This window comes from Notechis scutatus, chromosome 8, assembly GCF_049901735.1.
Source record: "Notechis scutatus isolate UNSWTSFEM ecotype Mainland chromosome 8, rNotScu1.2, whole genome shotgun sequence".
Classification (NCBI taxonomy): Eukaryota; Metazoa; Chordata; class Lepidosauria; order Squamata; family Elapidae; genus Notechis; species Notechis scutatus.
The window spans coordinates 9,819,099-9,837,710 of NC_142016.1; the positions used below are offsets into that span (position 1 = coordinate 9,819,099).

At 40.6% G+C, this 18,612-nt stretch overlaps 1 protein-coding gene across 2 annotated transcripts in view; it reads left to right on the top strand.

Moving 5' to 3' along the window:
- The window catches only part of CLIC4 (CLIC family member 4), a 58,370-nt gene extending 42,131 nt beyond the window's left edge, over positions 1-16,239 (top strand). For both annotated transcript variants that reach the window (XM_087970607.1, XM_087970608.1), the window contains exons 3-6: positions 1,615-1,740; positions 5,027-5,133; positions 10,248-10,429; positions 11,099-16,239. In XM_087970607.1, the coding sequence (XP_087826733.1) occupies positions 1,615-1,740; positions 5,027-5,133; positions 10,248-10,429; positions 11,099-11,260 (577 nt within the window). In that variant the 3' untranslated portion in view covers positions 11,261-16,239. The remainder of the gene's footprint in view (positions 1-1,614; positions 1,741-5,026; positions 5,134-10,247; positions 10,430-11,098) is intronic.
- The last annotated feature ends 2,373 nt before the right edge of the window (positions 16,240-18,612 follow it).

Genomic DNA, 18,612 nt, shown 5'->3' on the forward strand with positions numbered 1-18,612 from the left:
TGTATGTTGTGGGTGGCTGGTACAAAGGCCTGGTCAGATGAAGCTGCTTCCCCAAAATGAAATAAATGTGGCATGTATACATTCAAACTAGACTGTATTGTTTCTCTACGTCAAATAATATATGTGTGATGACCCAGGGCGTGGCACAAAGGCAACACGGTCAAATAAGCAAGTAAGTCCCTTTAATACCTCCAACTTGGCCCCCAATGTCCATGTTACCTTTGGCTGGAGAAAAAACTTTCCCAAAAACAGTCTTTAAGTGGAAGAAATTCAGTCCGAAAACAAAGTATGTCAATGTCCATGTTACCTTTGGCTGGAGAAAAAACTTTCCCAAAAACAGTCTTTAAGTGGAGGAAATTCAGTCCGAAAACAAAGTATGTCAATGTCCATGTTACCTTTGGCTGGAGAAAAAACTTTCCCAAAAACAGTCTTTAAGTGGAGGAAATTCAGTCCGAAAACAAAGTACACACAAACTGTAAATAAAAATCCACACAAACCACGCTGCAGCAATTAACTTGACAGGACAGGATAAGGAATTGCAGACTTGAAAGGCCAACAAAACACACACAGTTGGGAAGATGCCAGGAATCCAGATAAGCCTTGACAATAACAGATAGCTCACGATTTGCTTCCAACAACTTTGCTGTGGGTAGCTTCCCTTTTTAAACACTGTGTTCCCAGCTGCAGCTAATGAAGGGAATCAGGTCCCTTTCCTCCCCCATAAGCCACGCAACTGACATTGCTCCCTTCTCCATTCCTCCCTGCGTGCCCTAGGATGAAGAGAGGGTGGGCCTGGGTCTTCCTCTGAATTCCCTCTGCCTTGCTCTACCTCGCCCCTGCTCTGCCCAACCAGACTTTGCCCTGAAGATATGCTGCTGGGCCGGGAATCCCTTTGCTCCTGTCCCAGTCCTCCAATGTATAATAATTCCCAGGGTCCTTGGGCATGTTATTGTCATGCCCTTGTTGGAATCTGATTCGGAGGGGGATGTCGAGCAGCTGACAGGGAGTGGGAGTGTGGCTCTGGTGGCTGTGGAAGAAACTGGGGAAGGGCACAGTCTGGCTGGGCATTCAGAACAAGACCCAGGGACACCCCATCTTCATCCTAGGGCACGCAGGGAGGAACGGATAAAGGAGCAACGTGGGTTACAAGGGAGAAAAAGGCCCTGATTCCCTTCATTAGCTGCAGCTGAGAAAACAGGATTTAAAAAGGGTGTTTGCCCACAGCACCTTGCTGGAAGCAAAGCGTGAATTATTTTGGTTTGTCAAGTCTTATCTGGGTTCTGGCGTCCTCCCAACTGTGAGTGTTTCGTTACCTTTTGAAGTCTTCAATTCCTTATCCTACCCTGGCTCGTTAATTGCTGAAGCGTGGTTTGTGTTGGTTTTTCTTTATAATTTATATGTACTTTAGGTTCAGACTGAATTTCTCCAGCCGGAGATAACTGGACACTGGGGGCCAAGTTGGAGGTATTAAAGGGACTTTACCTACTTTTGTGACTTTGTTGCTTTTGTGCCATGCCCCGGGTCAGCACAGTTATGTTGATGTCAATGCGAACTATGATTTGGGGAACTCCTTGAACTGTTTTTCATGTCAACCACGTAAACTTTCTGTCTCAGGAAGCCTGCAGATCTTCAGAACTTGGCTCCAGGGACACACCCGCCTTTCATCACCTTTAATAACGAAGTGAAAACTGACGTGAACAAGATTGAAGAGTTCCTTGAAGACGTTCTCTGCCCACCCAAGTAGGTATCACCGAGAGGGTTGGGTAGAAGGGAAGGGTGAGATTCATGCTGCTATTTTCCGTCATTCCTCTCGCCGGCTCTCAAAAATGTGGCTTAACTCACTGAATCTGTAGCTGTTTGCACTGCACACTCCAGCATAGGTCATCTGCAACTTGTCACTTAGCGATGCTTTTGAAGTTGCGGTGAGAAAGGTGACTCACAACTGGTCTTCACACTTACAACCATTGCAATATCCCCACAGTCGCATGATCAAAATTTTGGCAAGTGGCTCATCTTTATGAAGAGGGACTTATAACCAGTCCTCCTCGTACTTAACAATCATGGCAGTAGCTCTGTTGAATTCTACTGTATAGTGCAATATTAATGCAATATCAGGGGTTTTCAATTCAATGTATAGAATGTGAAGGATGTGTGTTCGTGTTTATTTTCATAGTCATAATGTACACTGAAGATGGTATTTAATTTCGTTGTACAAGGTGCAGAGACAAATAAGTAAACTGAACTAAACTATACATATATACATAAAAGTTGGAAGGGTGCTTTTTAAAACATTTTTGTTTGCATACTTTTTACTTTTTTCCTCTTTTATCACCTATATAGTTCCCTATTTCTCTCTTTTAATCTTTTTTTTTCTTTCTGGCCACTTGTTTTCTTGTTGTTAGTTTTTATCTTTTATCTTTGTTTTATTTTTAAAAAATGACTGAAATTACACTAAAATACATTAAAATAAAGACATTACAGAAGATGAAAAATAAAACACATTGCAGCTGGGCACCATCCATAATTTCTCTTCCTCTGAATACTAGTGGGGAGGTGATTAGTAATATAAAGGAGATATATCCTCTTAACTACACGTTATTGGAAACCCCCAAGCATGATAAGACTCTCAGCATAGAAATTTTTGCAGGGTACCTACTTATCTGATAATGCTGAGCTTGTTGATCAGAAAGGTCAGCAGTTTGGTGGTTCGAATCCCTAACGCCGCATAGCAGAGTGAACTCCTGTTACTTTTCCCAGCTTCTGCCAACCTGGCAGTCCGAAAGCATGTAAAAATGCAAGTAAAAAAATAGGGACCACGTTGGTGGGAAGGTAACAGCGTTCCATGCACCTTCGGTGGATAGTCATGCCGGCCACATGACCACGGAGACGTCTTCGGACAGTGCTGGCTCTTCGGCTTTGTAACAGAGATGAGCACCGCCAGGGATGGGATTCAAATTTTTTAACAACCGGTTCTGTGGGCGTGGCTTGGTGGTCATGTTAATGGATGGGTGTGGCCAACTCAATATCACTCACATCGAGGCACGCATCTCCTCGCCTGGCCTCTCATGACTGTGGGGATGCTGCAACAGTCGTAAGTCTGAAAAATGGTCATAAGTCACTTTTTTCAGTGCCATTGTAACTGAATGGTCACTCCACACAAGCAAAGTACCAGCAAAGGAGCGGAAAAAAACTCCAGAGAAGTTCCAGAGACAGGAAGTCTAGTCCTGCCAAGAATGTAATAAGGGTTAATGGAGAGGCAGCTTCTGTAAGCAACACCAGAATGTTTCCTTCCTGCCTTCCTTACAGGATTAGGCCAGTAATTTCTTCTAACAACCGGTTCTCCAAACTGCTTAGAATGTTAACAACCGGTTCTAGCGAAGAGGTGCGAACTGGTAGAATCCCACCCCTGAGCACCGCCCCCTAGAGCCGGAAACGACTAGCACGTATGTGCGAAGGGAACCTTTACCTTTACTTATCTATAAGTAATATAGTCATAACTTTGTTGCTTGTATCCTAATGATTTTCATTGACTGTTTCCTAGTATGATTTGATTGCTTATTGTACCCTATGACTATTATTAAGTGTTGTACTTTATGATTCTTGACGAATGTATCTTTTCTTTTATGTACACTGAGAGCATTTGCACCAAGACAAATTCCTCGTGTGTCCAATCACACTTGGCCAATAAAGAATTCTATTCTATTCTATAAGAGAAGAAGACACTGGAAATTTACCACTGAAAATACTGTGCCAGTACTGTTCTCATACTGCTGGAGCTAGGGATAAAGGCAGAGCTGTTTTTAAACTTCTATTTTGCCGAGACAGTTTTTGTCTCGGCATTTTTAAAACTACTTTGGAATATGTCTGACTTTTCAGTCAAAAGCTCTGTCCTACACAACACTGCTTCCACATGATGGGGTGTGACTTTGCTCTGCTTAGATTTGAAATATTATTCTGGACATCCCCACTTTGAAAGGGATATAGATACACTAGAACAGATCCAGAAAAGCGATACAAGGGACGCTGCACACCAAGCCCATCAAATAATCATTAAAAGATCTGAACATGGTTTTATAAAGAACCAGTTTGGTTTAGTGGTGAAGGCACCAGGAGACGGTGAGTTCTGGTCCTATCTTAAGCATGAAAAGTGACTGGGTGACTTTGGGCCTCTTTCTCAGCCCACTTCACCTCACCTCACCGAGTTGTTTCTGGGGGAATAGAGGAGGAGGAGGAAGGAGCAGTGGCTATGCTTGCCACCTTGAGTTGTTTAAAAATAATAAAAGATGGGGTAAAACAGGAAAAAAATAGTGCTCTAGTTGTCCGTTGCCAGAGGTTGCTTTAGGATCTATTCACTGAAATTCAAAATCCGACAAAGACCGGGGGGCTTCAAATTAAAAGACAGGAGATTCAGACAATATCAGGAAGAATTTCCTGTTGGTAAGAGCTGTGGAACAAAGCAAGTGGAACAATGATTTTCAGACTAGCGTGACACCTGTGAGCTACTGTTGGGATTTACTGAGTATTTTGGGGCCTCTGGGACCCAAACATTTGCACGATCAACCTTCTCTTCCTGCCATGCTTCCATTTTAATATTGAATAAACTTTATTTCACAATCTTACCGCCTTCCACACTTTTATGAATACATGCCAGTTTATAAATACATGCCATCACAAATACATGCCAGTTTCCAAGTATTCAAATTTTGATCCTATGACCACGGGGATGCTGCAGCAGTCGTAAGTCTGAAAAATGGACTTATGTCACTTTTTTCAGGGCTGTTGTAACTTTGAGCAGTCACTAAATGAACTGTTGTAAGTTGAGGACTACCAGTATGCTGGATATTTCAACCCTAAGCATCATTTTATGGACTTCTTAAGTAGATAGGGGATCAAAATCAAGATTCAAATGTTGGAGTGTCGCAAATCGGTGTTGAAAAGGATGTTACTTAATAATGAACGTTACAAGGAATAAATTGAGAGCCCTAATCCTGTACTCTAGCTCATGCTGTCACTTCATCTCTTTCAGGTATATAAAGCTTTCAGCAAAACATCCAGAATCAAATACTGCTGGAATGGACATCTTTGCTAAATTTTCAGCTTTTATCAAGAATTCCAGACCTGAAGCCAATGAAGGTAGGAAATCCATGCTGGGTTTGTTCTTTCACTGTTATGTAGCGCGAGCTCTATACCCATGCTTCACTACGGAACTATGTGAGCGGGCTTAGTTTTTTTGGGAGGAAAATAAGGGGGGGGAAATTCTGCTTTTGCCTACCAGTATTCATCTGGCTAGCGTTCTGTCAGTGTGTGAGACAGTTGAGGGCTGTTTTGAAACTGAAACATGGAAACTGAAAGAGTATTTGCTGTGTGAGGAAGAAGGAGACAGCAAGGAGCCTGGGTGTGGCTTAGCTCAACTGTTCTGTACTAAAGCTGCTTGTGAAACCGAAACTCCTCTCCTCTCCTTGTGTTTTGCATTTAGAACAGATTTCTTTTCAGGTGGGGAGGGGGAATAGAACTCCTTAGCATCAGAGCATGTTAATAATAATATAGGAAATACTAATGCTCTGAGGGTCATTTCGAAAAATCCTTTCTTAGTGAGCACTTAGAAGCCAAGAGGAACATACGTGCCAAAATTTCAAGTTTGTAGGCTTTACGGTTCTGGAGATTTTGTGATGATGCGTGAGTGGTATTTCGCTTTTATATATATAGATTAGGGCTACTTGCTCCAATTAGTCATCGTGATGAAGGAAGCCTTTTCTCTATAAACATACAGGTAGTCCTTGACTTACAACAGTTCATTAAGTGACCGTTCACAGTTACAAGGGCACTGAAAAAAGTGACATAGGCATTTTTCACACATACAACTGTTGAAGCACACACACCCCCCATGGTCACATGATAAAATTCATTATTGTTACAGTGCCACGTGATCAACTTTTGCACTCTTCTGACCAGCAAAGCCAATGAGGAAAGCAAGATTCACTTAGCAAAGAAGTTACTAATTGAACAAACTGCAGTGATTCACTTAACAACCATGACAAGGGAAGTCATAAAATGGGGGCCAAACCTCCTTTAACGACTGTCTCACTTAGCAGCAGAAATAAGTCATACATCAAGGATACCAGTTGTCTTAATTTCTCCCAAGAAAGTAGGCTTTTTTTAAAAAAGAGTTTTCCCCAAATGAGTGATATTCAAATAGGTTAGAGACTTCAGTCCTCCTAATCAGCACCGGGCAAGCTGCATGTTACACGGAAGCAGGTGATGAACCCCGGTGGCTTCTATGGCAGCTGTGTCAGGAGCAGAAAAGGGACGGATTATTTCCTGTTCTGACTCACCAGCCTGCTTACTTCACCTCAAGGCCTTCCAGGTGCATCTTTGCAATAGTGCAAGAAGAAAGCAAAGAGTAAGCAGAAACAAGCTAACCTCTGCTTTAAAGGGGTTTCTTCTCAAATACCAACAACAGTTAAGATGAATTTCAAGATCTTGCCTATATTTGGATGTTGCACAACTTTTTAACATAATCGCACAGTTGGAAGGGACCTTGGAGGTCTTCTAGTCCAACCCCGCCCCCAGCTCAAGGAGGAAATGCTATACAATTTCAGACAAATGGCTGACCAATCTCCTCTTAAACATCTCCAGCGATGGAGCATCCTCAACTTCTGGAGGCAAGTCGTTCCACTGATTAATTCTTCTCACTGACAGGAAATTTCTCTTTAGCTCTAGGTTTCTTCTCTCCTTGATTCGTTTTTAATGAGGGCTTTTCCCCAGATTCAGTGAGTAAATCCCCAAGAGGCAGCCTTTGTGTAGTGCTGAGCAGCCCGTGGCTTGCTCTTTTATCCGTTCTTCCATCGGCTGTTGAGAGTTCCTTTGCTCTTTGCAGAGGTCTCGGCTGACGTTCATCCGGAAAAGATCCTCTGCTTCTTGGAGCTGACTTTGATGGCTCTTCCCTCTGTCTCCCTTCATGGACCAGAAATTTGCCAATTCTGTGTAAAAGCACAGGAGGAGTTTAAATATTGTTGCATACAATAAAGAGCGATTCAATTCTGGGAATTGAAGTCCGCCAGGTTTAAAGTTGCCAAGGTTGGAGACTCCTGATTTAGAAGGGAAAAATACTTTTACTTCCTAGACCCACTTTTCTATATAAGTTAAGCCTGGCATTTGTTTATGTTGATTTGTGACAAAGTATATTCTTTTCAGCAGTAGTTTTTCTGACAGAATTTATTTCTTCCGCCTTAACTCTTTATTATATATAGATATTTATTATTTACGTATATAAATATTGAACACAGTGCAACCATCCTGGCATTTCCTCCACCATACATAGTAAAATAAAAATACACAAATAACATACATATTATTTATAGATTACTAATTTTGTTGCTGTTATTTTGATCACAATACTCATTTTAGCTCATCTATACAGTGTCACATTTTGGATTTACTTGTCCTAGCTATTTTATGTTCCAACTTCCACCTCTCGCTTCCAACCATCTGTAGAATCTATTCCATGTATCGTAGTGTTCAGTTTTCCCTTTATTTTTTAGTTCTAGAGTTAATCTATCTAATTCTGCACAAACCAGTATTTTCTTTATTATCTCTCTTTCTAGAGGTGTATTTTCGCTCTTCCATTGCTGGGCGTATACCATTCTTGCTGCCGTCAAGATGTGTAGTATTAAATAAATTGACCCTTTGTTGTAGCCCTTTGTTGTAATTCCTAATAAAAATAATTCTGGCTTGGATTCTAGACTCTTTGATCTCATATGTTAACATATGACAACACACACTAAAACACTGCCTCAAAATACTACTCAATTTCTTTCTTTTGTTTTGTTTTGTTGTTTTGTTGCAAGGTTTCATAAAGCGGGTCATACAAGACTGCAAGAGCAATAAAGTCGTAAGTGGAGTCAGTAATCCAGACTATTAAAAAAACCTCACTATTAAATAATAGCAAAATAAATGGTGACATTTATGTAAAAGGCACAGTTGTGGATTCGCTGTCATCATGATGAGTATTCTACAGGCTACAAATGCAAATTCTTCAACAGCAAACATTATCTTAAGATCTTTATCTGGTGAAAGAAGCTGCATCTATGAATTATTCCATTTCACATGAAAATGGGTGCTAGTGGTAAAAATTGCAGCCCAGCAGGATGTGATCCCACGGTTCAGTGTTCCACCTTTGCAAGGCTGTTGATAAATTAGAGTATGAATAAAGGAGAATATTTGTGGCTCAGGATTGAAATGAAGGGTTCAGTACTCAGAGAACATCAAAGTTGACTCACACTGCTAGAATCGTGCTTTCATGCTGAATTTCACAGGAAACAAAAACCCTCAGCTCATACTGTTTTCTGGGGCTTTTCTGTAGCTGCACAGAATTGTATGGAAATCGCTTGCCCTGGGCTTGGATTTGAGGAACAGAATGAGTAGAGAAACACACAAGTTCATTTCCATAATGGGAGTGAAATAGCTTCTGCAGCATCACTCGTTTCATCATTTGTCCAGATTGGCACAAATCTGCTTGAAGGCCAATGCAGAAATTATAAAGGGCAGTGTATTTTCTCTCCCCCCCCCCCCCCACTGTGCTGTAAAACTCAAACACATTTTTTTTTCTGAATTGCCAAGAGCTGGGAAGATAATACTTTTTCCTGCACATGGGCAAGGTCCTTTATTGAATGTCTCAGAAACCAGCATTCGTGCACAGTGTGTTGGTGGCAAATGCAACCTCTAGCCACTGGGGAACTCCTGAATTGCCATCAGTTTCTTTCGGTGTTGCCTCAAATGGAACAAGGCTACAGGAAGCAAAGCAGAATGCAAATAAGATGGGAGGGGGATTTGAGCGTAGTCACTCTGCAGGATCACTCATGCTTCACCTCCAGGAAAAGGAAGATATTGCCTCACGTGGCCTGTAACAGTAGGAGCCATTGTGCATCAGGATTCATTGGAATCCAGCTGTTGAGGTTATTGTCTTGGTGATATCGGGGGTGGTAGATTAGGGGTCTGAAAGAGGGTACGATGAACAGTTATGGAAACTGGCTATGCCTAGTCTTAACAAAGAGAAAGGCAAAGGCCATATGATAGCAGTTCTTCCAATATTTGAGGGGCTGCCACAAAGAAGAGGGGGTCAACCTATTCTCCAAGCACCTGAAGGCAGGACAGGAAGTAACAGATGGAAGCTTATCAAGGAGAGCTTGAGCAGGAGGTTAGACTAGATGACCTACAAGGTCCCTTCCAACTCTATTCTTCTGTATTCTGTAGTTAAGAAGAAATTTCCTGATAATGAGAACAATTAATTGGTGGAATGGCTTCCCTCCAGAAGTTGTGGGTGCTTCAACACTGGAGCTTTTTAAGAAGAGGTTAGACAACCATTTGTCTGACGTGGTATATATAGGGTCTCCTGCTTAAGCAAGGTGTTGGACGAGAAGACTTCCAAGGCCCCTTCCAACTCATTTATTCTGTATGTGCTGCTTGCCATGCAAATAACTCTATGTTGCCTTCTTTTGGACCTCTTGTAAAAAACTGTAGGCTCCATAGGGACCAAGGACGTACGTTCTTAAAATCAGACCACGTTTGCCCTCCAAAATGAACGAAGCTAATCAAAATAAAAAGTGAAAAACCGAAACCAAGTGTGGAACCAGTTGGGAATCCTTAGAGACACTTTACTTCTGCAACTGCAGGCTTACGTCAATAAGCCTCCAGATCTTTCATCACTATTTGAAATGAGAGAAGGAACTTCTGTTTTTAGCCCAGCAAGAAGAGGAGTTGGGTTGAACAAGAGCGCCCTCTGGTGGTGCTCTGCAGGAACCAAGCCAGAGCAGCGATGGAGAGTTTGGCAAAAAACAAAACAAAAAAAACAACCCACAAGTAAAGGGACTAAACAGCCTCACCTTTTATGGCCTTTCTTGCCACGATTGTTAAGTGAAACCACTGCAGTTATTAATAACACAATTGTAAAGTGAATCTGGCTTTTTCCCATTGACCAGTTGGCAGAAGGTTGCCAAAGGTGATCCCATTGCAAGGTCATAAATATGAATCCATTGTTGCGAAGAGTCTGAATTTTGAACACATGACCATGGACGTGCTGCAAGAGTCGTAAGGGAAAAACTGTCACAACTGTCTATTGTAAGTCGAGGAATAACTGTATTAGTCTGCTGCCAAGGTTGAAAAAAAAACCTGCTTTAGAGAGATGTCAGAGGGATGCCCTAATTCTGCACTGTTGTTTTCCCCTTCCCCCGTTGCCTTTTTCCCTGCAGCCTTGGAGCGGGGTCTTTTGAAAACTCTGCAGAAGCTGGATGAGTACTTAATTAGTCCCCTCCCTGATGAGATTGACGAGAACAGCATGGAAGACATCCCTGCCTCTACGCGCAAATTTCTGGATGGGAATGAGATGACGCTAGCAGACTGCAACTTGTTACCCAAGCTGCATATTGTCAAAGTAGGTGGAATTTGATACGAGAACTGAAACAAGCCTACATGCAGATTTAACCCTGGAATAAATGTCTACGGAGATTCTCAATCATCCAAGCCATGGTTGTCCCAAAAGTGCTTTTCAAAAGGCAGCGTTTCGCTTCTCATCCAAGACGCTCCTTCAGTTCTGAAATGAAGAAGCTTCTTGGATGAGAAAGAGAAAAGTTCTCAAAGAAAATAACCAAGGAAGTCCAGTTGCCTTTTGAAAAACAGCTTTGGGCTTGTTTTTTAATGCTAGACTTCCAGCTAAAAGCATGAAACTGAAAACCAGTTTGAACCATCATCTATTCTGAAACCCTTTGTGTTGCTGGCTAATTTAGAATTTGCAGGAAGAATACTGAATCAGGTGGAAGTTAAAAGAGGTTCCTGAAACAGATAGCCTCGTATTTATTTAAATCAGCATTTTTCAAACTTGGTTACTTTACGTACTTGGGGAATTCTGGGAGTTGAAGTTCACACACCTTAAAGTTGCCAAGGTGTGCATCGGTGTGTTATTTGAAGGCTTTCTGCAGGAAATCCAGTGAATTAAATGCTGGGTCGGTGGGTCTCAGAGAAGCTCCATTCAGACAGTTCATTCTCAGGCCTCACATTTCTCCAAAACCACCCTACTGAGACCGATCTCTCTCTTTGCTCCTAGATTGTGGCCAAAAAGTATCGCAACTTTGATATTCCCAAGTCTATGACGGGCATCTGGAGATACCTGAAGAACGCCTCTAGCCGTGATGAATTCACCAACACTTGTCCTGGAGAGAAAGAGATTGAAATCGCCTACAGCGACGTAGCTAAAAGACTCGCTTAAAAAAAAGCAGCGTTGCACGTGTATAAGCAAAAGCTTTTTTTAACAAGACTGCTCTTTTTTTTGTCTTTTAAGATAGCCATTTACTTTGCATGTATCTTGCAGTTAATTCAAGTGCTACACTGGGCAGACCAGGTATTGTCATTTGTCTTTCTCTCTTTTGTGAAATGCAAATTTTATATTACACAGCTTATTTGTTTTGCCTCCTGTAAAAGAGCAAATGCAGCCATTAAGAGGGAAGCCATTGTGAATCTCCCCTTCTCTCCCCAAACTTGAGTGGTCCAAGGTTTTCTTTCCTAGTAAGCAGGTTCTGAATCCAGGTTAATCCCAAAGCCGGTTCATATTGACAGAAGAACCTAGTAATGATCAACTTTGTCCTGGCATTTCCCCAACAGAGGTGTATATATAATTGAATACCATTTCCATGTTAAACCACACACATAGGCACATTCTCTTCATGGGGAAAACTGGTCCTGTCTGCCCTTTCCTAAAGTAGTATTTCATGTGCAAGGAGTTACAACTCCTTACCCATAGCTATGGTGAACCTGTCTAAAGAAGGCTTGGTGTCTTTATAGTACTACCTTTATAAACCGTCCTTTGGATCTCAGATTGAACCTGGGCTTCTTAAATTGGCTTAAGGGGATGAGCTTCTTGATGGTGGCCGAAACAACCGTCTTATTGCATTTGGAAGGGAAGCTTAATTTTCTTTTCTTTTTTTAAGTTATACCTCTCGGTCTGCCCGCACCAAAAGCTCTGCCAAAGTTGCTTGCAGAACTCATGGGCAAGTTTTGGGAAGTCCATTTATCCATCAGTTCGACATCACTTTGGAACAAGGTCAAACACCAGGACTGATGCCTACTCTCAGATTAGGTATGGTGAGGAGAAAGAAGGTGAATGGGAAATGTATATTCACCATATTTATTCTCACACAAGTCCACTGTTTTGTTTTGATTCTGGATCAGTTGTTTCTCAAACTTGGCAACTTTTAAGATGGGTGGAGTTCAACTCATAGCATTCTGGGAGTTGAAGTCCACCTATTTTAAAAGTTGCCAAGTTTGAGAAACCCTGCTCTGGATAGTCAGCTTAGAATCTGGTGGTCTTTTTTTAGAAGCTTGCTATCCCTATAAATAATGAGACAAATTCCTAAGCTATAATAGCAAGTGATTTCTTTTTAGGTCAGTAAGGGACTTGTCAGACTGCAGAATTCATTTCTTAAGTAAACAGTCAAAGCTTTGCTGGCTAGAGGTACATTGGGGTGTCATAGGACGAGTGATCAGAAAAATTCAAGATGGAGGCCACAAGCCTGTGAGTCAAACCACAGTGCATTCTGATGCAAATGAACAATTGATTGTGTGATTGTCATGTCCATCTTGACTTCCTTGAGCATCATCCCTGCAGGTCTTCACAAAAATACAGTAACTTAATGACTGAGGTGCATCCTTTTTGCTTTTTGCTAGAGGTCAAAATCTTACTAAATTCTACTGTTTTATTTTTAATTTTCAGACAAGTGTTCTTTTAAAAATCCGTTTATTTGCCTTAACAAGACAACCTGCGTAGTTCCCTCGCTGTAATTCTTCCTGTGAAGCAAGCCAAGTGCCTTTTCCGTTGTTTTATTAAGGTTTTACATTGGGATTTATCTGTACTTTCCCCCCACATAAATGTTATTAAGTTTCACTATAAGATAAAAAAAATAGGAAAAACAAAAGTTAGAAAAATAAGAGAAAGGGAAGAGAGTAGCTCCTTAACTCTTTACCTGATCGATTATTTTTCATGCTGCAATCATGATATATTAAAAGGTCAGTTGTGTTTTCCCCCCACTTAGAACAGCATCAAGGAACAGTGCTGTAATTCAATTTCAAAAGTTCAAAAGCCCAATAAATTTGATTTTCTTCCATTTAAAAGGCCAATGCTTGAGGCACGGAATGACTTTTCCATTTGCTTTAAATGCGATGAATAACAAGCTTCAAAACAGACTTGATTGTGTGGGATTTGTTTTTTGTTTTGTTTTTTAAATTAGTAATTTTTACATTAATGGGTAATCCTTTTACCTTGAAATGCAAATCATTTTATTGTTTGCAAGGGAATATCTTGCATTTTTAAGCTTTTGCTGACCAATTTGCAGAGCACAAGTCTCACTGAATTTATTATGCTTTACCTTTGTGTTTCCTCAAAGATAAATCATAGGAAATATAGAAAAGCATTTTAAATTAATTTGTGTAATTTGGGCACATAGAAGAGAAACAGAGCATTTCTTGTGTAAGGTACTTGACAATAAGAGATTTTTTCAAATAACACCCCCGACATCAAACCTTATCATATCACCGAGCATTTTTATATTTTTATAAAAAGTTTTAATCACAAATAGCTTTATATACATTATATGTTTTCTATATGGCTGTGTCTCCTGACACGTCCTAAAATGTCCAGTATTGCCAAAACCTGATTGGGGCTCACAAAATCCCCCCCCTCCAAATAATTATACAATGTGGCAGAAATCCTAAAGGAAAAATGTTGCCATTTTAAAAAATTTCACTTAAATTTCAGAGACACTGGCTAATACTTCCCCATTGCCTTTGATTCAGTTGATTCCCATCGCCTTCTTCACGTGCCAAAAGAAAAGATAATGAAGAGGATATAATGTGGCCTGGGTTCTTAAGTGGCAATGATGGCAAATGCAGAAGGAATAAAACTTTCCCTGATTTATCTTCCTTGGCAAATTGAAAATTCAGTGGCATGAAAGGGTCTCTTAGACCGAATGTGTTTCAATGCCCTCGTACGCCAGAAGAGAATCTGGCTGCCCAGTGGGGCCATTAACCTCTTTTCCCTCCATTTTCTGCTCTTCATGAACAGGTCAGAAATGTTTTCCTCAGCCTGAAGTGAGGTATCCGTGGAACCCTTTCCCAAACTGTTGGCCAGGTCTTGTTCTTGGCCTGATTTGGTAAACCAACGTAGAGCCACTCACACAAATAGTGATGTATCTGCTGTGTGTAGCTAGGTGACCCACAGATCAAGGTGCACACGTGAGGATTGGAGTGAAGGGCCACGTGGACCGAAGCATTTTTTTACCCCTCTGAATAAATTGAGAGAGGCATGGGGTGGGGTGGAGTGGAAAATAGACCCGAGAAAGGAGCTCCGTTTAAATATAATAGCAGGCTTGTTTAGTTTTTCAGCTAAGCGGCCTTGTCTGAGGTGAGGTGAGAGGACCCAGGATTGACTGGGCCGCTACTCCCCAGTGATGTTGTGATGAATCTGTTAAAGATTGTTTTATGTGAGGTGAGTTGGGAGTCCAGCATGAAAACTCTAGGACTGGAGTTCAGAGAATTGTCCAATTGCCATTAGTTCTGGAATAGAGGTAGGCCTCGACTTTACGGCCACAATTGAGCACAAAATTTCTGTTGTTAAGTGAGACATTTGTTGAGTTTTGCCTCATTTTACAACCTTCCTTGTCGCAGTTGTAAGTGAATCATTGCAGTTGATAAGTTAGCAGCCCAGTTATAAAGTAAATCTGACTTCCCCATGGATTTTGCTTGTTAGACAGTTGCAAAAGTTGATCGCGTGATCTTGGGACTCAGCAACGGTCCTAAATATGAATCGATTCTCAAGCACCTGAATTTTGATCACATGATGCTGATAGATGTAGCCGATGAGGCACAAAGCTTTGGAAATTCTCTCTCTCTCTACACACAATCCTGTGTGCTTCCAACTCATGAAAATACAGGTTACCCAGAAGTCAAATCTAGGGGTTTGCAGCAAAGATTAGTGTGCAAGGAAAGAGTGATACCATCCCTCTGCGATGGCTACATTTTTCTTGAAGGTGAACTACACGTGTCAATAGCTGCCAAATTTCACAAGACTTTGTTGTTCCTGCCTAAAATTTTATGAGATGTTGAGCAATTCACCTTAAGACTTACAGGGTTTTGAGCAAGAAGGCCAATCTTGCAATCTGTTAGCCATTTTTAAGGTGTCCCCCCCACTTTATCTCCACAACAGAATTGTCCATAGGACCCTCCTTAAAACTGTCCCTGAGCTACTAGGTGGGAGTCGTTGTCTTGAACATGACATCAATATTTTGCTGGCTGAGAAAGTATTGCTGATATACTCAAATGTCACTAAAATTGTGGTAAAAACTTTCAACTTTCAAAAATTGTCACTAAAGTTGCAGTAAAAACTTTCAACATGTGTAATTTGTGCTTTCCAAAAAAATGTTTTGTCAGTTCAGCAAATAGAATTTTATATAACAGGAACATGTTGAATTTCCTTGCCAAAGTTGTGAAGCCCTTGCAATATTTCATTTTTTTATTTAGACAGAAACCACTATGTGCTCCGAACACACCCCTTGATCTCACTGTTTCCATGATAGCTTAAATCGGAATGGAATGTGGTTTGTTTATATGTGTTCTGGTTAGGTGGTAGACATTGATAAAAATGAATAGGTGGTTTGCTTGGGAAGAAATATGGAATATTGCAAATGGGTCACCCAAGGAGTTGAGCTGTTGCTGTGCCTTTTTAAAAATGAATGTTTTATGCCTTGATGCTACATGTATACAGTTATATATGTACTGGGGGCCATGTAAAAGTTAAAATTAGCTTTGTACACAGATTCTGCCTTTCTCTTAAAATCTGACTTAAATTTATATATATATTTTGTTCACAGTGCTAAATCAAATGTTAATGCTGAACATTAATACCTTGTTTCTTTCAACTGTGACTAAAGGAGGAAGAGTTATCTCTTATGAAGCCAGTTTCCTAGTTAAAAGCCAAATTTTCTATCTTCTGACTGTATCTGAAAATATTATTATCCAGTAACATTTTAAACTTCATAGAGTGGGCAAGATATTTATTTGGCTTTTGAGAGATACCTGGTAATCCATATGACATATTGTAAGATGCTTCTTTTCACTTTTCTGGAATATCTTTTAGAGATATACTGGCAAACTGCTGGCAGCTATTGTTTTAAAAAATAAAATATATTTTTCACTTAACGATGCCTTTGGCTGTTTTCTTCAGAGATGCTTAGATTTGTGAGGATGAATACGGTTTCCAACATGTTGGTTTGTGTATGTACAGTAACTAATAATCACTTGTGAAACATGGGGATTTTTCTTGTATCTGTTGGCTTAAGGCTATCTATCTGCCTACGAGGCTAGCCTGTCCAATTTAATTGGAAAGGAAATTTTCTTGATTCCCCAATACCTGTGAAATAATTAATACTTATGAGAACTAGTTGGAAGAATGTAGACCAATGAGTTTTATAGAAATTCAGAATATAGCCACAGCCTCCCAGGAACAAGACTCTTAACTGGGATTCATTGCTATGCAGGAATCCCAATTATTTAATGTGGTTTCAAATCACTTGATAATAACTTGTATGGACAGGATCATAAATCAATGGTTGTCACTACCAGGCATTTAATGGAGCATCTATTTTTCTGAAGTGAATGTTTGAGTCAGATTACATATAAGCAACCCAGAGATACATTCTTGGGGCAAGATAATGGACCAGACAATGCAATGGATGTTAAAGATTTAAAGCTTTTGTCCTGTAGATGTCAGTCTTCACCTTCACTGCTTCCCTTAACATGGATGCTACAATTGTGAAGGGGATGCAGCTCCGTGCTAGAGTCACCTTTGTTAAACCTTGGGCATCAATCACCTCATTTTTCTTAGTATTAGTATTTCAGTTATATAGTTTGTATATTTCTGGCATGTGTGTTATTTGTGGTAAGGTAATCTGAGCTGATCTAGGTCGATGCTACGAGTGCCTATATAAAACTGTATGCATAAATTAAATAAGGCACAAGTCCATCCTGTTCTTAGCTGGCACAATAATCGCTGCTGCTCAAGTCAGCTTAATATTTCCCAACCTAGGAAATTTCCCAGATGTGTAGACTTCAACTCCCAGAATTCTTAGCAATGGCCTTGCTGGCTAGGTGGTGATGTTTAGGCCAACACGCTTAGGAGAGCACCCAGGATTAGAAAAGCCGGTGTATTTAAGATTAAGCTAGATTTAGTAGTGGTCTAACTTAGCCAAAGAAGAGGTTGAATCATAGTTTGGGAATAAAACAGATCAGGATGAGTAGCAAAGAATGTTTCTGAGTGGATTGCTGAGGATATTAATCAGGGAAGCAAAAGTTGGTTTATTTCTCCCAACTTGATGTAGCTGTCCATGTCACCAAATAAGTAATTCTGGGCAGCATATAACAAAGCTAAATAATACTATTATTATTTACGGTAGTTAGTTTATTTCACCTACTGATGACGGATAGCATGGTGGCTGGAAACCGGCGACCCCGGGTTCAAGACCTGCCACATGGTGGGATGGGATCAGTCCCACCTCCTGCCAACCCAGCAGTTCGAAAGCATGCTTAATGCGAGTAGACAAATAGGTACCACTTCGGTGGGAATGTAACAGCATTCTGTGACATCATGCTGGCCATATGACCACGGAAATGTCTTTGGACAGTGCTGGCTCAATGGCCTTGAAATGGAGATGAGCACAGCCCCTTGTAGTTGGTAACGACTTCTTCTTCTTCTTGTGCCATATCTGTCATTGGACGTTGGCGATCCTATTTTTATCAACAGCCGCACGAAAAAGTGCTGTTGAGCTTTGTCCAAACCAGTCCCTTAGATTTTGAAGCCCTGATCTTCTTCTTCTTCTGCCTGGACCTCATTTGCCAACAATCTTTCCCTGGAAAATTAAGTGAAGTAGGCTGTATTTTTCAGGGTGTCGCATCACATGTCAAAAATATTCTAACTTTTGCTTTTTTATGGTTTTGATAATTTATCACCTCATTTCTTTTTAAGTTTATATATAAGTATTTTGATTAGAGTGTAATGTCTGGGCATTTCATTTTACAAAAGGAAAAGGAAAAACAAAGCTATACTTATAGTAAATGATACTACTGTCAGAGACCAACTCTCCACTCCCTAAAGCAGGATAGAAAAGCATCTGACAAGCCTGGTTTTCAATCTTAGGCTTATGTGGTGCCTGCTTGAAAACCTTTTTCATTTTGAAAAATGCTGTTCAAGCTTTCTCTGTCCTTGTCTTTCCTTCAGTGGTCATGTTCCGGCAATGACTGGGCGGTTAAAATCCACAGGGACTCCTCTAAATTCTAGGTTTTGTAAGCATTCACTTTTCATCTTTTACTTGCAGAAGACTCTGATTGAAATCTTGGCATCTTCCAGTGCTGTTTCAATCCAACCTGTTATTTATCTGCTCAGATTAATGTTTGCTCCTGGGGCCCTAACCTCATCAGCTGCTTCCTGATCCTTTTAAGAAGCTGCCTATGTTATGAATTCTCTCCCTCTGGGCTGGCCACGTGGCAAAAATGCCATGATTTATTTTATTTTATTTT